The sequence below is a fragment of the Hyaena hyaena genome, unplaced genomic scaffold, assembly GCF_003009895.1.
Source record: "Hyaena hyaena isolate Hyena2069 unplaced genomic scaffold, ASM300989v1 scaffold_126, whole genome shotgun sequence".
NCBI classification, from domain to species: Eukaryota; Metazoa; Chordata; class Mammalia; order Carnivora; family Hyaenidae; genus Hyaena; species Hyaena hyaena.
In genome coordinates this window covers 2,155,610-2,182,729 of record NW_024080759.1, presented here as the reverse complement: position 1 = coordinate 2,182,729, position 27,120 = coordinate 2,155,610, and the positions used below count along the sequence as shown (strand labels likewise).

Below are 27,120 nucleotides of genomic sequence, written 5' to 3'. Positions count from 1 at the left end.
TGTACAGGACTCACAACTTACAGTAAGAACTCAAAATAGTAAAACTAATAGTAAAAATAGCCAGTGAACATATGATTGATGAGTGTTCATCTGTTAATTACCTCTGTTCAGTAAAGGAAGATCATCTAAGAGTAATTTTTAAAACATTGTGGAAGAATATGTTGTAATAGTGAAATAAATAGATGATATAATGCTACCAAATTGGGATGATTTAAGCAACCATTTGAAGACACTATCATAATACAAAGGGAGAAATATTTGTTTTATTTAGACATGTAGAATATTATGTTGGTCTCCCAAACTGGCTGATTCCTAGCCCTTTACAATTTTTGAGCTCTGGGAATTGAAGTGAACTCTAGAATCTGGCAGTACATTTCATATTGCTACATTTCTCTCCTACTGGAGCCTTCATGTTCAAATTTCTACCTGATAGGTCCCAATACTAATTTACCATCTCTTGATGTGAGTAGAAAGAAAGAGAGCTAGATCTTGTGTTTCTGTCGTAAAAGACAAATGTTTCACACTTTGAGTTGTTATAGGTAGGTGAATGCTTCCTTCAAACACTGCTGGGCCCATCAGAGTCCTCTCTTAAAGATTTCTGTGCTTAAGAACAGCCTTTCCAAAGTCTCTTGACACCTTCTTGCCTTTGGACATATGATCCAGTGGGGGTGTCACACAAGTACTGTAATGAGTAATTCTAAGACAGTCAAGCATTGGAAGACAAGGACTTTGTGTCTTTTGACTTTTACAGCTTCTAGTAATGTCTTACACTCAAGTACATAATCAGCAAATATTTATTAATTGGATTCATGTTAGATGTACAATAAACATCTCTTCTATAATAGAGCCAAATCAAGGCAGGGGAATTCTGATTCCTTCATAGAATAATTGAAACAATTTCTGGTGCTCCTGGGCGGCTCAGTTGGTTAAGCATCCGACTTTGGCTCGAATCATGATCTACAGGTTCATGAGTTCAAACCCCATGTTAGGCTCTGTGCTGACAGCTCGGAGCCTGAAGCCGGCTTCAGATTCTGTGTCTCCCTCTCTCTGCTTCTTTCTCTCTCTCTCAGAAATAAACACTTTTAAAAATTTTTAAGAAAAGAAAGAATTTCTAAAATTACATAGAATTAACTTTAAAAAAAAATGAATCCAAAGAGTTAAGATTAAGATCAGCTATCATTTATGTAGTATCCTACTCAATGCTCGTTAGTTGATACAGACAGAATTAAGACACAATCTTTACCATCAAGAAGATGGTAGTTGAAACAGGTAAACAACTACTACAATTAAAATCATACAAAAAGACCTAAAATTGAGATGGGTTATTGGGCACATTCTTCACGTAAAGAAGTAAGTGATCAAATTTCATTAATTCTTTTTTTTTTTTTTTTAATTCTTGAAGGATAATTGGTGATCACCAGGGAGAATGCTGTAAAGAGTATATAGTCTAGACAGTGCCACACACCCATACTCTCATAAATTAAAGTCTCTTAAATAATTCATTCCAGTGATTCCGCTCCATTAATACAAGTGAAATTTAACTTATTGACTATACTCAAATTTTAAACTATTAATGAGTGTTCTCTGTATACACATATATATATGTGTGTATAAAATTTCCTAACGCAGTGATATTTTTTTTCTTTTCTATTCCCCTTCTCCCATTTTGCCCATCTTCTTACCCTCTTCCTCTCTGGTAACCATCAGTTTGTTCTCCATATTTATGAGTCTGTTTCTACTTTTTATTTCTTTGGGGTTTTTTTTAGATTCCATATATAAGTGAAATCATATGGTATTTGTCTCTCAGACTTACATCACTTAGCATAATACCTCTACGTTCCTCCATGTTAACACACGTGGCAACCTCTCTTTTTTTATAGCTGAGTAGTATTCCTTTGTGTATTTATACACATTTTCTTTATCTCTCGATGGACATTTAGGCTGCTTCCATAATTTGACTATCGTAAATAATGTTGCAGTAAACATAAGGGAATATACACATTTTCAAACTAGTGTGTTTATTTTCTTGAGGTAAGACCCAGGAGAGGAATGACCGAGTTGTATAGTGGTTGTTATTAGTTTTTTGAGGAACCTCCATCCTGTTTTTAACAGTGGCTGTACCAATTTACATTCCCACTAACAGTGCATGAGGGTAACTTCTTATTCACATCTTCACTAACACTTGTCTTTTTTTTTTTTTTTTTTAATTTTAGCCATATTGGCAGATGTAGGGTTTTATTTTGATAGTGATGTTGAACATCTTTTCACATGTCTATTGACCATCTGGATGTCATCTTCGGCAAAATGTCTATTAGGTTTCTCTGCCCATTTTAATCGGCATAATTGGGGGGGCTTTTTAGTGTTGAGTTGATAAATTTTCTCTTATTTTTTGCATATTAACCCCTTATCAGATACATCATTTGCAGACATCTCCTTCCATTCAGGAGTTTGCCTTTTTGTCTTATTGATGGTTTCCTTCACTGTTAATACAGAGATTTTGTTTTCCATAAAACAACGCAGTAAATTTTACAGCTTCACCATGTTCTAGTCTCGGGCTGTGGCCTGACTTTTCAACAGAAAAATAACTCTTGGGTTCTATTTAATTCAGTGTGTCTTGTAGGAGAATAATGACAGTATCCTGAAGTACTACTAAATGGAATGAACCCCATCTAGACCTAGGAGAGAGAGAAATGATATGGTAACATTACTATGTGGCTCCATCAAATTCTCCACTGGCCCCTCCAATACTGCTTACCTACTAGTGTCCATTAATGGAGGCTAGCCCACGCCAGACATATGAGAATTGGAAGGAAATTGGGTACAAGCTTAAGTTTACCATTTTTCAAAAATATGCCTGTTTTAACTGATAAGGAGTAAAGTTTACTTTATTAGCATGTTCAGTTTCATGGGTATGTAACATATATACATATATATATTGTAACAGGGTACCTGCATTTGCCATTCTAGAATTTGTGTAATTCTGAAAGAGCTTCCAGACTGTGTTTCTGCACATTCTATCCCAAAATAGCACTGGAAGCGTGAAACAGCATGGTATGTGGGGGAACTGCAAGTAATTAGAAGTGCCTAGAATGTAGGTTTGTGTGGAAAAGGGCAGACTAGAAGGACCTGCGTGGTGGAGGGCCATCTGGGGCATATGAAGATGTTTGAGTTGTTTCCTCTGTGGGTCTGTTATGCATTAGCATCACGTGAATGCTGTCAGATATCCAAGGGTTTGAAAAATCACTGAAGCAGCAGTGTGAAGGAGAGCCTGGAAGGATGATCAAGCCACAACACACTGAGAAGATGAAGGTCCGAACTGTGGCTGTGGTAGTAGGGATGAATTCAAAAGATATATGTTTTATGTGACTGCTGTGTGCCAGGGACTGTCTTAGTTTCAGGAAATACATCTGTGAATAAGGCAGACTTTCCTGCCCTCACAGAGACTGCACACTAGTGGGTGGAAAACAAATGATTCCATGTTCTTCACTTTGAGTGACTAGATGGTAATGATTGGGCGGGAGTTAGTTTGTGGGGAAAAGAGTTTTAAGATATTGAATACAAGTGTGTTCTATCCGGGATGCATTTGGAAGTACAGCACTAGGGTTAGAGTCCGGTTTTGGCCCTGAAATTTTCGGAGGGCCTGTTTGTATTGGTTTTCAGTCATAGCACTGTACTTAGTTTTATGATAATGTCAGTCAAGGCTTTTGGTTGCAAATAGAATCCTCTCTGGCTTGTGTGAGCCTGTGGGTATCAACTTGATGGAATCTCTAAGATGGCCAGAGAATCTTGTTCTGAGTCTGGTTGTCCAGAAACAGTGGGTCACTGTGGATGCCCCCCACTGTGCCATTGCCACCCTCTCCCATGGCTTCTTATAGACCCCCCCCTCCCCAGTCACTGGCCCACCCGCCCTGAGAGGAACAGGAGCAAGCTAGTTTTCTGACTCGTAGAACAATACCAGAATCAGGAGAGTTTTGAAGACATTGCATAACCCAACCATACACATCTAGCAAAGATATTTTTGCCTCCATTTATGTCTGTGAAATGAAAAAGAAAACATTAAATTTTACAATGCTTTACTACATATTTTTTATATAACATTGTGATGAAAGCATGGTGTCTTCTTTGAAACAAAACTAATATTGTCCACATTAAAATGAACTGCCTTGTTTTATTAATTTGCTAATGAACTTGCTTCTAATTGTTCACTGTGTGACTAGACAGTCTCAGAGTTAAGAATTTCATTCTAGAGATTGTTGATAATTAGGTTATTAGAAATTGTGACTGCATCTTTCCATTGAAACAAAGTTATCATGGATGATTCAATCTTGTATTTGAAAGTGTGTTTTACATTCCAGAGGAATCTCCTAAAGCACAAGTTACATGGCATCTTTGGATAAGAAGTGAAAGGGAATAAGATGGAATCATTTGTGGGCACAGTGCCTATAGACACATTGTAGACAGTCAATAAAAGTTTGGGAAGTGCTTCTAGGATTAGATGGTTGGAGAGAGGAAGGGAAGAAGGCGAGAATAATAAACCTATGTGTCTAATATGGGGCTGCCTCTAATTATTCTGATAAAAGCAGGTTACATTCAGTGACTTAAAATAGCATTTCGAAATTACACATATTTATTGTCTGATCCCCGAATCCCAGAGTAGCGAACAATTTGAGAATCATTTAAAGTGAGCGATTCAAGGCAAAATAGACCATTCTGAATAACACACAGTGAACAGTTATAACAGAATTGCAAGATTAGCCTGAAGTGATTTGGCTGAATACACAGGTCTTCAAAAAAAGACCATGGAACATTTTGCTTGTTTTTAATCCTAATATTAGCTTCTTTTCCTAATGATTTTTATCTTTTACGTAAAATAGGGAAAAATATTAACTGAGGCTTCCTGTCACCTTCACCTTGTTGTATTTTGAGGACCAAAGGCTATTTGCTACCGGAATTTCCTACCTAGAGTAGGAAGTGGCAAGTGGCAAGAATAAGTCCACTGAGCAAAGTAATAACTGATAGTTTATATATCCCTGGTTAGTTAGGACAGTTAAGAACTTGATATTCTATACAATCTGTTGTAACAACAACATATATTAAGCATCTGCTATGTGTGAGACAGTATGGCAGGCACTTGACATAAAAAAATGAGCAAAATAGCCACATCCCTTGCCCATTTTGAGGAATTAACCTGAATTACATCCCATGATCTATAATTATGAGAAAAAAAATCTTGTAAAAGTATTTCATTAAAGTTTATGTAAGTTTCAAACTCTGAAGATGATAATTTTCATGATATTCCCAAGAAACTTGAGGTATATTAAACAATGCTAGGTGGCAGTTTTTAATTTATCACATATTTTAATATTGACAAAAATATGGACATTTTGAAAGGAACACAGTTGGGTAATATCAACCTCAGTATTTAGAAAACTAATTTAGATGGCAGAATGAAATAAAAACAGATTCAAGAGAAGTTGAAATTGAGTGTAGAAAACCACTTTTGGAGTCATAGATTGTGATAACATTCCCTCAAGAGCAAGAAAACACATGTGCCCTTACTTATATCTGACCAAATGTTCATCGTTTCCTGTCCCTTCAGCCCCTTCTGAAATCAGTTAGTAGTGCATCAGATAAAGGAACATCAGCAGAGTGCTAAAGGTAGGCGTTAACTGATTGACTCCATTCACTGGGAGCATGCCCCCCCTGCTTGCTGCTAGTTCAAGGTCCTAGAATGTAAAATGCTAGGGCTCTGGCCAAAGTAAAGGCAAATCACACACAAAGTTGAAGTTCAGGGAGTTCTTTTTTTTTTTTTTTTTTTAAATAATCTTTTTTTTTTTTTCCTAGAAGAGAGAGAGAGAGACAGCGTTAACAGGGGAGGGTCAGAGAGAGAGGGAGATACAGACTCTGAAATAGGCTCCAGGCTCCGAGCTGGCAGTCAGCACAGAGCCCGACATGGGGCTCGAACCCACGAACCGCGAGATCATGACCTGAGCTGCAGTCGGACGCTTCATCGACTAAGCCACCCAGGCGCCCCCAGGGAGTTCTTATTAAATCTAGAGTTTCATTAACCACTTCATGAACTGCAGAAATATCAGGGGATTAACAAGAACTTTAAATCTTAGAACTGTAGCACTAAAAACACTATTCCCTTCTTCTGTTCATTCCAGGTCCTTTATTTTATAGTGTTTCCTTAACCCCAAAGTCACACACCTTTTTCTTAAATAAACGCTCCAAAAATATGTCAACATATGCTTTTTTCCTGATTTCAAAAAAGTAACAAGTGTTTAAGAAGGGAAGAAAAAGACATTTTAATTGTACCCCACAGAAATAATAGCTAACACTTCGGTTTTTATTTTTCCAGACTTCTTTCTAAGCATGCTGTGTGTGTGTATATACGTGTTTAATGCAAAAATGGGATCATAAGGCATTCTGCTGTATATAGTAGTGAGAAGCCCTGATTTTGGAATCAGATCATCGTGGGTTTGAATCCCAGCCAATTCTGGTTACTGGCATAAGACTTTGGCCAGTTTCTTTACCTGTAAAATAAGGATGATGATGTATCTTTTCATAAGGATGTTGTGGATAATAAAAAGGAGATAATGTATGTAAAGTACTTCATCAAGGATTTAATAAATGCTTCGTAATCCAGCCTCTTGTTCCTGTGATCTACTGCATTGTCCCCTTAGCACCATGCTTTCTTGTATTTGGCAAAAGGTGGTAGGGAGACACAGATATGTTCTTATGAAGAAATGTATTAAATTGGTACTTTATAAACTAAAGACATCTATAACTAAAATAGATTTTTAAAACCTTATATGTGTTTTAAAGTTTTTTTTAATGTTTATCTTTGAGAGAGAGAGACAGAGACAGACAGGGCATGAGCAGGGAAGGGGCAGAGAGACACAGAATCCAAAGCAGGCTCTAGGCTCCAGCCATGAGCACAGAGCCCGACACAGGCTCGAACCCAGGAACCATGAGATCATGACCTGAGCTGAAGTCAGTAGCTTAACTCACTGAGCCACTCAGGTGTCCCTAAAACCTTATATTTTTTATATGAAGGTTTATTGTATGGTTTAAGTTTCAAAAGGTTAACATCCAGTTCAAACTAACCATTAAATTTGGTGTCGATTCTAGACATTTATGTTTGTATGTATTATGTGTTTATGTATTTATTTTTAGTTTCTGGGGTTTCTTTTAAAAAGAATTAGAATGAAGTTCTTAACAACCCTTTGAGTCCTTTTTAACGTGTTATATTCAATGTATACATGTGTAAGTACTTTGTATATAACATATATGTGCTTTTTAATGAATACATAGTTTTCATATCACAAAAAGCAACATTAACACATGATATAAGTACCATGAATATCATGCATAATTGTGCTATTTTATTTGTCTTATCCAAGAAGAATTTTCTGTCACTTTATAATTTCCCTTAATTTCCAAGTAAAACTACAGTTTTATCCCCAAATTGATATGGAAAGTTAAATAGTGTCTAAAATTAACTTGGTTAAAAGAGTGGCTTTAAATTTTTTTGAGATTTTTTATACTTTCATGTAATGAAATGTGAAAATTAAATGTTTATGTACAAAATAGGTCCATAGTTAAATTTTATGACAAAGGAAGTAAATTTTCCATTTTTTTCCCTTTTTTCTCTAGCTCAACTGAGAAGTCATTTCCTTGGAGATCAACAGGTATGAGTTTTTATCACATAAGGAAAATCTTTCTTGGGTTTTGCACACACAAAAAGAGTGGTTTCATGGCCTGCTGTCTCTGTTTACTGCCTCTTGGTGAAACAGGCTAAGCAGAGCCCTTACTAGGGACACTGCTGAGCCATTTACTTTCAAATAGTTCTTACTTTGCTTGATTTGTTTGAACATCATTGAGCAGATTCGTACATGTCAGCTGTAAAGAAAGTTAAAGCTTTGGACAGCACCATGTCCATTATTAACATCACTGGACATTTTAAATATCAGCACATATCACCTGGATATTTTCCTTCTATCATAAGAAAGTATGGGGATGCCCTCACAAAAGTCACTGCATAATCTGGGAAAGTTGGCTAATCATTTATATAAATCAAAATTTTTCCTTTCATAGTGTTTCCCACACTCAAGAGAAGAGTTGGCTAAAACATTCATATCCTTTATGTATGGAGATGCAGAATATTTGGTAGCTTCTAATATAATCCAGAAGCTTCAAATGTAATTTTCTTATCTTTTTATTCCAAATTCACTTCATAGAAAGGATGAAGTACATTAAGGATGGTATCTACCATCTTCACATATATTCACTGGCTTCGTACTCAGTGTTTCGCTAAATGTTGAGCACCTACGTCGTGGACCCAGTACTATACACATTGCTCATCACATAGTGATTGGCACAACACGTACATGTTTCTGCATCTTCCATGGAGCTTATAACATAAAGGACAATGTCATCAATATGTAAATACTAGAATAGGCCTTGATATCTAAATACTTCGACAATTTTTAGACAAGCTTTGATCTTGAATAAAACTCAGATCACCAAAGGTCTGATATCTGAGTTTACCAGAACCTGGTATTAGGATTCCACTGTTATATATAGGGCATACACGGTACTCTCCTCTTTTATAAAGAAGCTGTTTCCAATTCCCAAGAATTGCAGTGTTCACTCAAGCCATAGATTAGGCAAAGACGTATGAAAAGCTACTTAACAAAAGACTCACAAATGATAGCTTAATACAAGGAAAATCATGCCATGAAATAATATGTGGTTAGATGCCAAATATATATTGTGTGGGTAACATTGTTGTAAATGGACAGCTCACTCCTGAGATAGCTTTGCAGAGAAGATGGGCCTAAGAGCCTAGGACTTGACAGGTGGCCAAGTTCTAGAGACCACTTTGTCGTTAGGCAGCAAAAGCAACAACAGAAATGTCGCATACAAACATTTAAAACTGGCTTGAGACATGGTAAAGTGTACAAAGTCTAGATAGCCACACTGGGTCAAATTATAGAGATGTGTAAATACTAGTGACTTTGAACTCTCCCACAGGTCATGGAGAGCCACTGAAAATCTTTTGAGCAAAAAAGTCACCTGATTTAAATATTCCTCAGGAGAATCAGAACCATAAACTATTAAAAAGTGATTTGAAAAATGTAAAGAAAAATACTAAGTACGTAGTAGTGCATTTAGTACTTGTTTGTGGCAAAAATTTACCATTTCATATAAAATTATTCTGTAAGTTTATCTTTAATAGTACATCATTAATTTATTCCAGAAATATTTCTTGGGAGCCTTAAACAGTTGTCTCGTACATAGCTATCAATGTTGAAAACAAATATCCATGTCCTCTTAAAGTGCTTCAGGTCTAGTGAAGGTATATAATGCTATACACTTGAAATTGGAGGCAGGGGAGCTATAAAGGAAAACTACAGGTATATACCATATTTACTGATATCTCTATTTCTGGACATTAAGGTTGTTTCTAATTTTTATTATAAATAGGATTGTGGTAGACATTCCTGTACATAAGATTATATCCGCACTTTGATTTACCTTAGGCTAGACTTTTAAAGAAAAAAATATTATTTAGAGCATATGAACCTTTTTAAGGCTCTTGATATGTGTAACTAAGTTGTTTTCCTGAAAAGATTATATTATTTTTCCCACCCTTTAGGAATGTGAGGTTGATCCTCTTTTACTTCCTCATTGGCATCATCATTTATATTTCTAGTCTATCTACAAAATATTAAAGTTTCTTGCCCTTTTTTGTTGGAGTGGTAGTGTTTGATAGGCGCAAGATCTTTATAGTCTGAGGATGATAGCTATATCCATCAGGGTCAAGTCAGGAAAACCAGGCCCATTTCGGCTAGTTCCTTTTGGGGATTTGATTCAGGGAGGTTATAGTTCAAGGGCAGATTGGAAGGTTTGGGAGAATTAAACAGCATGCTCAAATGCCCAAGAGCTTTGATCATACCGAAGCTGCTACTATTTCTAGGACTGAGGGGCCAATAGGTTAGGTGCTTTTGTTTCCAAACTGGAGCAGTGGTGGAAGGTGGGGCAGGGGAAGATTTCCAGTATTAGCTGGAACCAGGAAGGAGATAGAGCCAAGCCAGAAATACTGCCTAGAGCAGAGCTGGAGAACATCCTGAATCTTCTCAGTGCAATTCCCCTCCTGACACACACCAGTCTGCCCTGGTTGAGCTCAGCTGGAAAAGGCAGTTTGGTGGTTTCTAACTACCAAAAGCCAGCCTGGTGGAGTATAACTGTGTTGATTTACCTATAGAGAGAATGAACTTTGATTAGGAAGGCATGTAATAGAGAATGAAATATTTGGGGCCTTTCTACCTCCCCTCTCCTCTAGTACATTTACTCAGCTTTAGTCATTCAGCCACCATCTTCATGACTTACTAATGAGTTAAATATAGATAAAATGTGTGTGTGTGTGTGTGTGTGTGTGTGTGTGTGTGTGTGGTCTGAGTTGTTCCCCAAATAATTTAATGTTAGGGAAATACAACTCCAGTAATTCATCTGTCTTCACCACAGCTACATTTGTAATTCACACCTAATAACTAGGCTTCATCCCATACTTTTGTTAGCGTATACTCGTACCAAACTCCTAGTCACATCTGGCAGGTGTTAGTTATATTTACTGACCCTTTTTTTTCTTTTGGGGGGAGAAGAAGTATATTAATCTTCATACACTGCAGTCACAACTGCTATTTCCACTTTCTATTGCCTTAACTATAAGAATGTTACTTGTGTGCTTTCTTAAATTTGCCTACTTTTCAGCCACAGTTATGACATTTAAGTTGTAACCACAGCAGTAAGCTACAAAGATAAGGGTAGAAAACTGAATTTGATTGTATGCACAAAAGAACAAAATCTGATTTGTTTCATGTTTCTTTTTCTAAGTAGTGATAGATGTCTTTAGAAGTTCGGCTGCAAGTAAATAATGGCATAAAATGTCAGTTTTGCTGCTTTTTCTGTTAAGTTTAACTGTTATCTTCTCTTTACCACGTTGCAGACAAAAATACTAAATGTAGTATAAAAACCATTTCATTTTTAGAATTTGGTAATCCTGACCAGAATAAGGTCAGGGGTGACTTAAAATTTAATATATAATACATATATGTTATATATATAATTTATTATTTAAATGTTATAATGTTTAACATATATTTAAAAGGTCTTCGTCTTTGACTAGATCTTGACAAAAGTAACATCGTTATTCAATTTTCTTTCCTGAATAACAAAGGATTACATGAAAAGATTTAGAATTAAAAGTCTCTTATTGTACCTCATTTTTCTTCAATATTTTCAACATCTTCTTGCAGACAGTTGTTCTACCTTTATATACATATTACAAATTTGAGTTGAAAAGCTTGGAACATAAAAAGCCTTTTAGCAGTAAGGCAGGTGAATTGTTAATAGGCCAGTGGTTTGATCACTACCTGGGAGAGATCTCTGCCTACTCAGGTGTTTTCAGGATATTACACACTCTGTTAAAATGCAGAACCTGAGACCAGCTGCTGAATTTTGTTTTTAAATAGCTGACTTACTGCAGAGTCATTTTCTAAGGAAGAGCTCAGGATGCCCCAGGCTGAAAAGATTTCCATTTCTTTATGATTCAGTTCAGCAAAATCCCTCTGCTGGGGTTGGTTGGTCCTTTGGTCTGTCAGTCGTTTGGTTGAGTTTTGTATGAGGGATAGTAGACTAGTTAAAAGTGAAAAGCCAAAGCTTTTTAAGTTTCGGGCTCAACGAGATTACTTCCCAAAGCACAAGGAAGAACCATCCCCTCTACAATTTGTCAGGCTGTTTGGGAAGGAGTCTTAAGGAGAAGCTTCCCCAGAAGTAATAAAGTTGTTTTGAAGCAGTTATGCTTTATTGTTATCTTGCTTTTCTGTTCCCCTCTCTTCATTATTCTGTATTTTCTAGCTTACCAGCATTACATATCTACTCTCTAAAAACACAAAATGCACACTCTTTTGTCTTTTATGAAGAGAGTTCATCATTTTGTTTTGGCTTTGTCTTTTCCGTAGCCTTGAATTTCTTATAACCTTGCGTTTTTTGTTTTTTGTGTATGTTCTGCTAAAAAGGAGTGAGGAGAGAATGTTGTCTTAATGTTCCTCTGTGTTTTCTCTTTTATTAGTGTTCCATTTTTCCATTGTTCACATCTTCCTCCCTCTTAAAAATTTATGCATTTGTACAATCTCTCATGTTCTGCCAAAATCTGAGGTAGCTTTTAAGAGTACATTCAATAAGATAGAGAATAAACACCATAATCACAAACATATATAATAGAATAATAGATAAAGGCCTGAGGAAAGTGAGAATACAAATATATGTATATGTGATTATAATTCTTCTTGATGGAAAATATGCAAAAGAGTTTTTAAAGAAAAGGGGGGAAAACCCCTTGGGCTCACTTCTCTTTTAAGAAAAAGCACACCAACTCACTCACAAAAACCCACAAAACAAAAAACAACCATACATAGTGTGTTTTGCTCACCAGAAAGAAGCTATTGGAGCCACACATTTAGTCCTTTTGTCAAAATGTTCATTGGTGTTACTTAAATCCTCCAGCCATATCCTGTAAAGTGAATTGTGCCACAAGTCACAATTTCACAGTTTTTCTGTTCCAGGAAAAAAATACTAGATTCTAGGCAGTTTCCAGTTTTAGTACTTACGTGTTAAATGAGGGGAGGAGAGCGGCATGGCATCAACCTGAGAATCCTAGCCTTCTCCTGGCAGCCCCCCAGCCTGCCCTTCCCTGCACGTGAGGAGAAGGGGTCTCCTGAACCTGAGCACACCCGTCTGTACCCACAGGCCAAGGAATCCAGCTCCTTTTCACTTGAAGAAAGTGCTCAAGAAATAGTCGCATGAGCAGATATTAATGTATGTTAAATAAATAACAAAGAATTACCACTACTACGAAAGTAAAGAAGCCACAGATTAGAGTCTTTCCTAAAGCAACGAGTTAGCAAAGGACACAGGAGAATAAAAGTAAGGGACATTTCTGGTTGACCCAGAAGGCGTTCAGTGGTAGAGAGACTTGGTTGGGACTTTTATAATTAATGAGTAAGGGAGAAAATATTAATGATTTCATGCAGTTGAAATAGTTGTTGTTTGACAATAAATATGAAAGGGACTGAAAAAGATAGTGGTAAAACAAAATTTAAACTGATAAGGTTATTTAACTTCACAGTGCCACATCCATTTATTGTGGAGTACGTTATTTAAGTGCCATAATTTTAATATATTGTCCATTAAATCATTATTGTGTGGTACATAGTGACATGAATAGTTAATGTATACTACTAAATTTAAGATTTTATAGGGGTTAGGTTTTGCATTTTGTTTATGTATTTAAATTTTGTTCCTAAAATATATGGACACAACTTTCTTCCACTGCAGTGGGTTAAAAAAAATAAATAAATACTGAAGATAAAAGATAAATGAGAGACTAGCTCTAAGTCAATTTATCTTTCTTTTTTCCTCCATCTGGAGCAAGTAATTTACAATACAAAAAAGCATCAGCACATCATGAGATAGGATGCAAACTTAAATGGGAACACTTTATGCCTCAATAGAAATGTGCCGGATTTATAAAGGAGATAGAATGGGAAGTTATATTATACATGTTCATAAATAGAATATTAGATTAGCATTCATGTATAAAGAACCATTATTTTATTGAGGATTTTGGATGTTATGATTTATTATGGCTATAAATTGTACAAATGACAAAATTTCATCATATATTCATTCCTTTCTGTTTCTCTTCTAAATAACAGGAGGAATATGTCTTTCTGTTAAAACCAGGCAAGTTTTTCCTCCCTTATTTTTTCAGACCTTTTTAGCCACATAGTAATCATATATTCTTTCTACCACAGCTTCAGCACTATAGCTTCCTGATCACAAAAATTTAACTTTCTAATCTTTTATTACAAAAGGCCTTCTTATATTTTACAAAAATTAAGTCCTTAAGAACTTGGAGTAAAGGTAAAATTTCCTTCATTTCCACATCTTTCTATACCATGGCATTGCCCCCACACACCTATATACACACCTATACACACACACCTACACACACACACACTCTCACCTTTGGATTGTTTTGTTTTTAATTCAATGAGGATATACTATACAGTGTTCTATGATGTAGGTTTTTTCTTTAACAGCATAGCAGAAACCAAGCATATGTTTCTGTTATCAGTATATAAAGAACCACCTCTTTCTTAATGGTTACATACCCATGGTTTAGAGAATTTATGTAAGCAGTTCCTTATTAGTAAATATTTTGGTTTTTTCCAATTTTTACTTTGACAAACAATAGTAAAAGGTTTCTCTGCACATCTGAGTATCTTGTCAATTACATTTTTGTTAAGTGGAACTGCCTGGGCAGGGGTGTGGCTTTGGGGGCACGTACTGTCAAATTGTCCACCCAAAATGCTTACCAGTATGGGGGAGGGGTAAGACTTTTCCTCTGCCTTCTTAGGTTAAGTGACTTGAGGGAGCCAGTGAATTTAACTGACAATTGTTAAATTAATAGAAAAATAATCCCAAAGTATTCAGATGCACATGGGGGCTCACAAAAGTAGTTTACCTAACAGGCCACAGTTAGAGGTTATCTCCCTAGCTTAATGGGGGAGAAGAAGTGAGCAGAAAAGGCTTCTGGGGAAAAAACAAATGGGTTTCTAGAGGAATAAAGGGGATATAAGAAATTCTGCGATAATGTTTGTATGCAGGTACAAGTGGTCCTCACTCTTTTTTTTTCCCCCATGCCATAAATCTCCCTCAGAAGGGATCCATGGCAGCCTCACTCCCAGAAGTTTCTGTTTTTAGTGAAATATGGGGACACTCCAAGAAGGCTTCTTTTTACATTTGTTGAATTTCAAGTGTCTTTACTTTAAAAGAACCTTCATGCCAACTGTCAGAGCCCGAGGGGGTCCTCACAAATATATATATTTCTACCTATACCAACTGTTATGCTTATTCCTGTTTACTTTGTTGCCAGAGTATAGGAGGGTACATTTTTATGAATATATAAAATTTTAGTGAGTTTCTTAGGATTTAAAAAGCTACTTGTTTCCAAATGCCCTATATCATAAGCTTTACAGACAGATTTAATAGTAAAACCACTTAAAGAAGTAATTCTTAAATGTTCATTAAATCAGAACATTATGTGGAGACTAGCATACCACTGACCCTTCTATCATTTGATTAGTTCTTATGAAATTTGGAGATCAGCCCAATCTTGGAATATAATAAAATTGTCATGTTTCCTGTCAGCTTTTCTTTCTTTTCTTTTTATATCTGGCTCAAAATGATCACATACATTTTTCTGTCAGCAAAAATGCAACAACCACTACTAGAACAAACAAACAACAAAGTTTTCTTTATCACCATTGGAGGTAATTCAGATACCAACACCTTACTCCAGAGGTTCCCAACTTTGTTGCTCATTAAAATTGCCTGCAGGGCTGTTGAAGCCTGGGGCCGGAACCAGGCATCAACTTTTTTAATCTGCCCTGGTGATCACACCCTGCAGTGTGAGACTCACTGCCTTCCTCAAAATATAAAATAGTTTAATTACTGGTAATTAAAGAGAAGAATTAAAAGTTTATCCTACTGTCCTGTGCAGATTATTAGTAGGGTAACCAAATAACCCTGGCCATTAATAGCTATCTAAAGATCTCTAAAATACTCAAAAGGAATTCCTGCTGATAAATGTAGAAAGAACAGTAAAATTAGAAAAAGCACCAGTTTGTATCCTCTAATGAAATAATTGATTCAAGCAAAGATTGTCAGTGTATGGAAAAGCCTCTGTATTTTTTATCCTGGCTGCACATGAGAATCATATTGGGAGTTTTTAAACTCCTAATATTCAGAACACAGCTTAGGCTAATTGAATTGGAATCTCTGGGCATGGGACTCAGTCAGCAATAGTTTATAAACTCTGTACCCCCCATCTCATCCCAGGTGATTGCAGTATGCAGCCAACATTGGAAACCATTGCACTAGGAGAGAGGTTGATGATGAACTTGAAAATATGGAAAGATCAGGCTGCCATCATCTGAATTGGCTGACTGATCCTAGCTATTTTAAATCCTACATACAGTATGACAAGATGTAAAGTACATAGCACCATCCGTAAAGTATTCTAACCACAGAAGTTTGACCTGAAAGCTTCTAGCTCTAACTTTCTGTTTATAAGTCATACTGAGGTTAGAGGATGTTTAAATGCCACCATGAGAACGTGGAACATCCTATGAGTTTGTTGCTGTGGTTCCCTCAGTGAGTCAAGAACATGAAAATGAGGGTATGGGATCCTCTTTTTAGATTTAAGGTACTTAAGTAACAATCATAGTCCGGTGCCATCAGTAAATCTTATTTCAGCCCAACTAATACAAGCCAGATGAAGAAAGAAATATTTGAGACATCAGGAAAATTTGACTGTGAACTCATTATATGGCATGATGTAATAAATGTAGTTTTGCAAAGTCCTTATTTTACAGAGCTACATATGGAAGTATTTAGAGTTGAAATGATCTGATGTGAGGGATCTGTTTTAAAATTCTATAAGAGAGGAAAAGAAAAAGAAATAAATGGAGCATAAAAAGTATGGCATAGTGTGGTAACTATATAAATTCGGAAGGTTGTTGATCTCTCTACTTTTATGAAAGTTTGAAAACTTAAATTTTAAAATACTTGAATACAAATTCTTTAAACAAAGGGTTCAGCATACTGTGGGTTAAAATAGTACATCAAAGTTGCACATGTTAAAGCCAGCCAACTGTTGGCCATACTCCCAAGGTTAGCCCTGACACAAATGAAACCACTCTGAGGTAGATGAGAGTTTCCCGGCCAGTGGGTGTTATTTAATGTGTATTTACACATAGTTGGGATTTTGTTAACTGAGTCCTAATTTAAGCAAAATTTTCTGTTACGTGCTGGACATCAGCCTTTCTGCTAGTTTAGAGTGCTACATTTATCTCTCTGTGCGGTTGTAGGTAGTTTCACTGTACACATCTCAGCCACAGACACTTTCAGAGCATAACTAGCCATAAGGCGGTTGTGCTGTAAAGATAAAATCACAAAAAATAAAAGAGGGACATTCACTCAAAGGATATAATGAAATATGAGAAATGAATAGCAAAATGTAAAAGACGATGCAAAATACAAAATATTTGAATACATTCAAAATGTGGAATGTAGAATGATGGCAATACTGATTCTATTTTGTCTTTCAAGCCATTTTTTGATAGTATTAAACATTTTTTTTTTCTTTTTGATGTGTCTCCTCGTTTGGCATCACACTTTTTCTTTTTTCACTAAAATTTCTTCATTAAGAGAGGTATCAAATTTCAAGTGCTAGGATGCATATTTGAAACTGAATTTTGGGTTGTGCTGTGATAATCCTTGTTTGTTCTTAGCATATTCTCACATCTGTTGATAGATGCTCCAAAGTTCTGTGGGAAATGTGGGTGCAAAACTCTACACCACTGTACAATCCATTATGAAGGCTGTAGTTTATGTAATCTAAAAATAGGACTAGTGCATCACTGGAGAAAAGAAACCAGACTGTCAACCAGTTTTGTTCTGTTTTTTTAATCTTTTGTGGCAAGATTGCCTTATGGCCAATTAGTTAAATAGTGAAAATGCTTGTGTTGAAAATGCTTATGGTAAAGTAATGTACAGCAAAGATACTTACAACAGTAAAAATATTGGACATGGTTCACAGATGTGTGGCAACCTCCAAATAAAAATATTAGCATTTTACTTTAGCAAATAATGTATCTGAACATTCCAACACCATTTACACATAATATATGGGGATGTATGTTAATACATAAAGGACTTACGTATTAAATACAAGGGTTTAAATACGGTGATTTAGGACTTTGTATGAAAATCTCATATCCAGTTCTAGCTTCTACCCTTTTATGCTTAATATAAACATATTAAATATTTAAGTGTTCTCATGCTCTTAGTGATATGTGAAGAAATATTCTATTAACTACCTAAAATGAGAAAGAAATTATCAAGTTTAAAAGCTCCTTTTTTTCTATTAGCATCTATCTCTACAACACACAGAGCCATACTTGCTCAGTAGAGTTGTTGCTTTGGGAAATATCAGAAAGGCTATCATCTTTAACCTCACATTTCATTCTTATACCAGAAAGCTAGTCTGCATTTAGGTTTATCTTGATAATCTTTACCAAAAAAGATAACCCAATAGAAAATTCTACAAAATGTAGAAAATTTCTACAGCTCTAGTTTTATATTACCCATTCATTTCTTTTAGTAGTGAATATTCTTCTTTGCAGATTTGTCTGGGTCTTTTTAGATTTTTTTTTTTAAGCAGAGGGAATCTGTCTTCTATCTCTGGCTATCAAATATATCCACTTTTATATTTGGTAACACTTTTTCCCTAAAAGGAATAAAGTGTGTCTGTGGAAAAACATCTGAATGATTTTGAGCACTTATTTTTCATAGACATTATGGCAAATCCTTTATTCCTTTTTTAGCTTTCTCTACAGGAAGCAAGAGGCCCATGGCCTTTTACGAGTACCTACCTGTAAACTCAGTGTTGGTAACCTGACATTTGTGATCCATATCTTTTCATTCTTATATTTCTAAACTCCCTGTTTTTTAGTTTTCCTCTTATACATATAAATTCCTTATGGTAAGTATGACACCCACATTTTAGTTCACATATCTAGACTAAAAATACTTGATAAATACTCATTTTAATATGACTAATTGCAGAAATTCCTTTTTTTTTTCATAAAAAATACTTTTAATCATTTTGTATTCCTGAACGGAATTCAGGAATTTTACAATATTATGAACAAAAGATCTCTCTGGTGACATATAAAACTCTAAAATATAGATGTATCATTATAGAAATTAAAGAAAGTGCTTTATACTAGCTTGTGTAGATATAAAGTTTGCTTATACCACGAAATTGAATCTAGACAGAAGAGCTCTTACAGTGGCTTTCAAGGCAGATTAATTGATGTTTAGAGTAAAGTGAACTAGAAGATACTTTGTTTAATGGTTTCCATTTTCCAAGACTTTTCATTCAACATTTTATAGATGATTAAAATTTGTGGAGTCATTGTCTTAATGTTTAAAAGTTAGGTATAAGCATGTATAAGACCCCAAATCCTGGATACACTCAAGAGAGCCAGACTACAAATAATTTCTGTAAACATGATCTTCTGCCCATTCTTATAAGTTTTTACTTCCTTTAAAGCCCAGCTATCATATATATCATATATAGGGGCACCTGGGTGGCTCAGTCGTTTGGGTATCCGACTTCGGCTCAGGTCATGATCTTGTGGTTCATGAGTTTGAGCCCCATGTAGGGCTTCTGTGCTGACAGCTCTGAGCCTGGAGCCTGCTTTGGATTCTGTGTCTTCCTCTTTCTCTGACCCTCCCTGCACTTGCTCGCTCTCTCTCAATAGTAAGTAAACATTAAAAAAATTTTTTTAAATAAGCATATAAAAGATAAATATGCATATATACGGTAACTTATATTTGATTCAACAGACTTTGGATATCTGTAATATTCTTAAATATCAGTCAACATCTATGTCTTTTATGAACCAAAGAATGCTTTTATGATTTTTGTTTCCATTACCCTATTTACATTTTTACTCTGCAACAGAATTTCCCAATGATCTCATTTCCTCCAGTAATAGGGTTACCTCCTGTAGAAGTGAATCATGTACATCAAAAAAGTTACTAAAGAGAAGTCTATTCAAGGCCATCTTCCATGTTCTCTTCCAGAATTTGGTGTAGAGCTTTACTTCTTAGCCATAGAAGGCACTGCAACATTTCTACAGCTTTGTGAATAGACTCCTTTCTGAGCCTGTAGCCCTACAGGAAGCCACACAGTACCATAGCCAAACAGGAAGTTGAGTCCCCATAAGACAAAATTTTCTATCCATATTTTTCATAAAGTGTTGTCACTCTGAATATGAAAGCCTAATCTCAATGCAGAGTCCACAGTTGGAAGAAAAGTGAGCTACTCCATTCTCTTAATTGTCAAAGAATCATCTGCGTGCATTCTATCACCATCGCAGGAGTCCTGCCTAAACTCACATTACATATCTTTCATGTAAGGGCAAACCTCTAGATACCGAAGCACCTCAGAGCAGGCACAAACAAGGAGACTCTAGCCTAAAGTTATAGTATGCTGGACTAAGAAAGACTAGTTACAGCGTTGTATACACTAAAAATCTCCTTACTGATCTCTGGGTTCCTGTTTCCGTGGTGATTTTACACCTACCATAGACCTCTCTCTGTTTCATATACTATGAACAGTAAGACACATAGATTAACAAAACAGAGGGATTTCAGTAATTTCAAGTTTTTAGAGAGACTTTACCCTGTTTCCTGAGCATATTTTTATGCACACTTGGTGTGTATTGGGGACATACATCACAGAAAAGATAATACACTTTGTAGTTTATCTTTCACTGTGAGGTTAATGGTGCGGATAATACATGAGATTTACGTAGCCCTACAGTGTTATTGTCCCTTACCCACTAGTATTTTTCCTAGCTACAACCTTCTACTTTTCCTTCCTTCCTTCCTTCCTTCCTTCCTTCCTTCCTTCCTTCCTTCCTTCCTTCCTTCCTTCCTTCCTTCCTTCCTTCCTTCCTGATATTGGAGCATTCAGAAGAAGTGTAATAGGAAAGAAGGACCATGTTTCCAGTAATCTTCTTGTCATAAACACAAATTGAGATTGTTTCAGTTCACCTTGAAGCTTGTTCAAGTTCTACATTTTTTTAATTTTAATTTTTTTTTTTCCTGAGACAGAGAGACAGCGTGAGCAGGGGAGGGTCAGAGAGAGGGAGACACAGAATCTGAAGGAGGCTCCAGGCTCTGAGCTGTCAGCACAGAGCCTGACATGGGGCTCAAACCCAAACCATGGGATCATGACCTGAGCCAAAGTTGGATGTTTAACCGACTGAGCCACCTAGGCACCCCAAGTTCTACATTTTTAGACATGCATTTTCATGGAAGATGCTAAATTCATGTTTGAGAATGTCCTATATTTGTGATGTCTCACAAAACAAGTTGGTGAAAAAATACATGCTCTTCAGTACACAGATTAAAGAAGTAGCATGGACATTCTGTTTGTCATTATTTTTGTACAGAAAAATGTCTCTCAGTTGCATGTTCTAATATTGCTAAATCACATCATGCCAATTATTTACTTTTTTTTTAATTTTTTTAAATGTTTTTTTATTTATTTCTAGGAGAGAGAGAGATGGCATGAGCAGGAGAAGGTCAGAGAGAGAGGGAGTCACAGACTGAAACGAGCTCCAGGCTCTGAGCTGGCAGTCAGCACAGAGCCCGATGCGGGGCCCGAACCCACGAACCGTGAGATCATGACCGGAGCCCAAGTCAGACACCTAACTGACTAAGCCACTCAGGCGCCCCGCCAATTATTTAATTTTAGTTTATAGCAATGATTATGAAGTGAGCCCATCCTGTGAGGCTCTGTGGTTTATCTGGTAAATTTCACTCGTGTCTTCTTTCATTCCTCTAGCACATATTTTTTAAAAACATTCATTTTCGGGGTGCCTGGGCATCTCAGTTAAACATCTGACTTCGGCTCAGGTCATGATCTCATGGTTCGTGAGTTTGAGCCCGGCATCAGGCCCCACAGTGACCATGTGGAACCTGCTTGGGGTTCTCATTCTGTCCCTCTCTTTGCCACTCCCCTCCCCCCCTCAAAATAAATAAATAAACTAAAAAGAAAAAGACAATTATTTTAAAGTAAGATTGCATAAATAGTGCATAATTAATAATTTCAAGCCTTGCCTGGGTGCCTGAGTGGCTCAGTTTGTTAAGGATCTGGCTCTTGATTTCAGCTCGGGTCATGATCTCAGAGTTTGTGAGGTTGGACTCTATGCTGGCAGCATTGAGCCTGCTTGGGATTCTCTCCTCTCTACCCCTCCCCGACATATGTGCTCGTTTGCTCTCTCAAAATTAATAAACTTAAAAAAATAATAATTTTGAGGCTTATCATACTACAATAAGGATGCCTTATTCAGTAATTAGGAAATGAGTCTTCTTACCTTAAGTATAGCATCTCTGCATATATACATTTATATATGTGCATATAATTTGTGAATTATAAGTTTTCAATAAAACAGTATATAATAGTAAAAGTTTGAAAATAGTTTAACTTCTAATGATTAAGATATCAGTATCTTTTTGTCTTTGCAGATATACATTACATTGGGCTTCATTATAGAAGTAGAAAAATGATTGAAACCTCATTCGTAGTTTAGAATTTGGCTGTTTTATACTTCATATTAGATTAATCTCATTTATATATTAACTTCTTAAAACTTACTTAAACATAAAAAATAGGGGTGCTTGTCTCAACAATAGCTAAAACATGGAAAGAGTCTAAGTGTCCATCAACAGACAAATGGATCAAGAAGATGTGGTTTATCTATACCATGGAATACTACATGGCAATGAGAAACAATGAAATCTGGCCATGTGTAGCAACAGGGATGGAACTCTAGGGTGTTATGCTGAGCAAAATAAGTCAGGCAGAGAAGGACAAATATGTTTGCACGTATAGGAGGATTAAGAGGAACTTAGGAACAAGGGGGAGAAGAAGGGGGGAAATGGTAGGAGAAAGGGAGAGAGGCAAACCATGAGAGACTCTTGAATGCTGAGAAATAAACTGAGGACTGATGGATGGGGGTTGGGGATAGGCATGGAGGAGGGCACTTGTGGGGATGAGCACTGGGTGTTATGTGGAAACTAATTTGACAATAAACTATTTGTTAAAAAAAAATAGGGGTGCTTGGTTGTCTCAGTTGGTGGCGTGTGCAGCTCTTGATCTCAAGTTTGTGGGTTTGAGTCCCAAGTTAGGTGTATAGATTACTTAAAAATAAAATCCTTAAAATTAAGTTTATATCCTGTTCTCTAAACCCAATTATTTAGATCTTCAAATTGGATTTGGGGCACATAGGAATTTAGTATTTTAAATCTAGTTACCATCTCAGTGTCCTTTTCTATATTCTATTTTTTGAGGCATTGCATTTCAGAGTATAAGAAATGTTAGTATAAGAAGCTAACATTGAGAGGGTACATGGTTATATTACTTTCAGGGTAATTATGTTTATTTTGTTTTTGTATTTTTTGAGATATTAATTCTGTTAAGTTTGATTATTAGAGTGATCAGTATGGGATCCTGTATATCACAATATGTGCTTGTTCTGTTTAAGATTTATTTTATCTCCTCTTATTTTTAGAGAAAGCAGGGGAGAGAGGCAAGGAGAGAGAGAGATAGAATCCCAAGCAGGCCCCTTGCTCAGCACAGAGCCATACATGGGGCCAGATCCCACAACCCTGGGATCATGACCTGAGCTAAAATCAAGAGACGCACAACCTACTGAGCTGTCCAGGTGCCCCAAGATTATTTTAAATAGCTTCTCTTAAACAAGAGTTTAAATGAGCACAATTATTTGCCACATGGTTTGTGAGAAAATGTTCTACTGGGTGAAGGGACACAATTGCTGAGGTACAGGTTTGTAGGGTGCCTCTTTCTCTTTTTCTATTTAAATAATAGCTCATATTAGTTTAAAAAAAAATAAAGAGGCATCCATGAAACTCTAATGGGTTTTGGTTTCCATGGTGATAAGTTCCCGATCCTGACACTGCATGCCACCCAGTGTTTCCAAGCCAAAAGTTTTGATGTATTGGTGTCCCACATTTTATCTTGTACTAAAGCAGAAGCTAAGAACGATCTAAACCTCTTTTCCTTTTGAAAATGGTGCACTTTCCATGTCTGAGAAGTCTTGGAGCTACCACAGGGGTGCTTCCATGTCTGTTGCCGTTTCGTAGTCGATATCTCGGGGCTCCATTTTGGACAAAGCCAAGGTGGACTGCAGCACAGCCCTGCCTTCAGGCCAACCATTGCATCACTATTCCCAGGCACTCTGATTCCATGTAAAACTCCTCTAGCCTAGCAAACTACATATTTCACTCAGTCCTTAATAAAATTCTGTCATGAAGTGCTATGTAAGAATGTGTGGAACCGTGGAAACTCGTAACAGAAGACTTACAAATGAGGCAGATCACTCTCCAGAATTGTCAGCCTGACAGAGACTCAGATCATGTTTCAGTGTGTACCAGGGAAACCATACACAATCTGAAATCTTTAGTGAAATTCCAGACCTAGAAATTCAGAACTGTCACAGAATTCTACCACCTAGCAGTGTACTGTCAAATAATAAATCAGGAGACAGGTCGTTAAAAGCCTATATTAAGAATGTGAGTGAATCTTTCTAGAGGCTAAGAAACAAAACCTTGGATTGAATTCAGTGTCAAGCTAAAGATTTCAAATGCAGTGGGGCTCCTGGCTGTCCTATAAACCTTGTATTTGCTTTCCAAACTAGCTTGATCAGCAGTTCCTAAAAGTTTAACTTTGCTTTACATAGATGTACTTTATTGAACATACTAAAGCCGCAGCACAATGCCAGGCATGAATCTGCACTCCATAAAGACAGATTGCTCTTCTTACTAGGAATGTGTTTGTTCCCCAAATATTTACTGGTCACCTGCTGAGTGCAATGTGCCTATCCTAGGCACTGAGGAAATAACAGTAAACACACCAGATGAGAGTCCCTGCTTGCACTGAGCTTATTCTAGTGGAGAGAGGTACAAGTGTGCTAAAGAAGGGGCAAGCTGGCCTCCTGTGGTAAGATATTACTTCCTTAAGGAAATTTTTCCTAAGCTCCTTTCCCCCAGACACTCCCTCTTTCTCTCTCACACATACCTGTCTTTTCACATAGCTCATTCTTAGGGTCTTTTCACATAGCTCATTCTTAGGGCCTTAAAAAATAGTTAGAGGAAGAAAGTCCGAAAGGAAAGACAAATGAAGACATTGAAATCCTTAGGATTCTATGTTGGACTCAGAATGTGTACAGACTTCATATAAATCTTTGAAGAGATAGTGAAGCAGTATTCCTAAAAATAAATGTTAGCAATCTGAGAGTTAATTTTGAGGAAAGACAGACTTGTGAAGATAGTAATAACATGGGCAAATATATTTTGAAGGTAATGGAGAAAACAGGTCATATTTGAATGGAAATGGGGAAAGGCAGTGTAATTTATACCACCTCAGTTTACAGCATACAAAACAGAAGTAGGAATAGGAAAGGAGATAAATAGTTTTGATACAGTTGGAAGGAAAACAAGATCATGGAAGAGACCGATTTGGCTAGAGGAAACAAGGATCAGGTTATATTTGTCTATATTCTTTTGAAAAAGTCTTGAAAAAGTAAGATAAGCAAATGGATAAATGGATAAATATCTTTCTCAGAAATAAAACTTAAAAATTTTTTAAATTTAAATATATTAATAAAATGAATATATGGGACACTTCCACATAGAAAGGAATCTAAATCATTGTGCAGTTTACAATGAAAATAGTCATTTACTAACATATAGATTATAAGAAGATACACATATCTGAACCTCTTTTAGCAAGTTTTTATATAATACTGTCATTAGATTTCTCTGATTAAACTTCTTTTCTTACAGATGTGCCAAATACTGGTGTAAACAAACCTAGAGTTTCTGACGCTGTCCATCCTAACAACTATCTCATCAGGACAGAGCCAGAACAAGGGACCCTCTACTCACCAGAGCAGACATCTCTCCATGAAAGTGAGGGTCTGTTGTACTATCTTTTAAGTACTTGATTTGCTTTTCATATATGCTTTTTGAAAATGAGCATCAGAAGTGTAAAGTAAAGGTGTTTCCTGCTGGTTTCATTCCTGCAGGATCATTGGGTAACTCAAGAAGTTCAACACAAATGAATTCTTATTCTGACAGTGGATACCAGGAAGCAGGGAGTTTCCACAACAGCCAGAATTTGAGTAAAGCAGATAATAGACCACAGCATTCATTCATAGGATCAACTAATAACCATTTGGTGAGGAATTCAAGAGCTGAAGGACAAACACTGGTTCAGGTAAGCCAAGCACATGGATGCTTGTGAAGAAATAATCCCCCTAATGGAATATCTGTCATAAGTATTCTTTCTGGATTGATTTTATAGAATGGATAAAGTAGCAAAATCATTTTAACACTATTAGAGTCTGTGATAGTAAAAAAAAAAAAAAAAAAAAACTTTTAGGAATTATTAATTAGCTCCTATTAGTGAATTCTAATAAATTCCAGATACAGGAAATAATTCTTCTAGAAGAAGCAAGTGTGGCATGAGAGGAAGAATATGGGGGAGTAAGGGAGAAGTATGAGAAAACTGAGTGGAATGTTGCAATCCCTTAGGGGTTACATGTTCCTAAAAATACTAGAGCTAGGATATGTTCTAAAGAGTCATAGAGGGTAGAGCACTAGTCCCACACCTGAACAAAATGGCACTGGCCTGTTGTAATCAAAATGTTTTGCCTTCATCTTTGGTATTGTTCCCTAAAATCACATTTCTTTGCTAGAATATAGATATTCTTGCCTATGGCAAGTTATTGTTTAGAGGTGTAGCCATTCTGTTAAGTTAGGGTTTTCTAACCTGTTGGTCAAAAACAGATTGCCTATGTATGTATTTGTAAAAGCTCCTTAGCTCCACACTCACTATCACTTCACTGACACCGATCCACCAGCGTAGACCAAAATTCATGGAAGCAGTAGGATCCTGAGCGGTGGTAACCAGTGAGGATAACAATCTGTCCAAGTACCCAGTGATTTCTCTGGAGCTGAAAAATGCCAGATGATCAGGAAGTTAGGCAGAAACCAATCCTCTCATAATGTAACAGAAGAAGCCCTGAGGGTAACAAGGCAAGGCTTCCCAGTGCCGAAGGAGAATTATGAGAGGAGTTTGGCACTTTGGCTCAACAGTTTAGAAAAGAATTTTAAGTAATGAGAAGCATTTCTATGTTAAACAGAAATATAATGCATGATTTTCTTTTCTTCTTCAATCACATTTCTAGTGCATGAATTTTTAAGTCAAGCTTTTCACCCCCAGTCCTTAGATTATACATTTATTCCTTTGCCTTTAGGGATGCTTTGATGGGACAGTTTGAGAAGCTTTGGACTAAGTGTTTTTAAGAGTTTATCTGCTTA

The 27,120-nt window shown here is 36.3% G+C and overlaps 1 protein-coding gene across 8 annotated transcripts in view; it reads left to right on the top strand.

Annotated features, from left to right (window-relative positions):
• The window catches only part of PKP4 (plakophilin 4), a 245,292-nt gene that overhangs the window by 158,029 nt on the left and 60,143 nt on the right, over nt 1-27,120 (top strand). For 6 of the 8 annotated variants that reach the window (XM_039237532.1, XM_039237525.1, XM_039237529.1 and 3 more), the window contains 3 exons: nt 7,660-7,694; nt 25,582-25,713; nt 25,824-26,014. In XM_039237532.1, the coding sequence (XP_039093463.1) occupies nt 7,660-7,694; nt 25,582-25,713; nt 25,824-26,014 (358 nt within the window). The remainder of the gene's footprint in view (nt 1-7,659; nt 7,695-25,581; nt 25,714-25,823; nt 26,015-27,120) is intronic. The other 2 variants (XM_039237527.1, XM_039237526.1) reach the window with 1 other exon arrangement.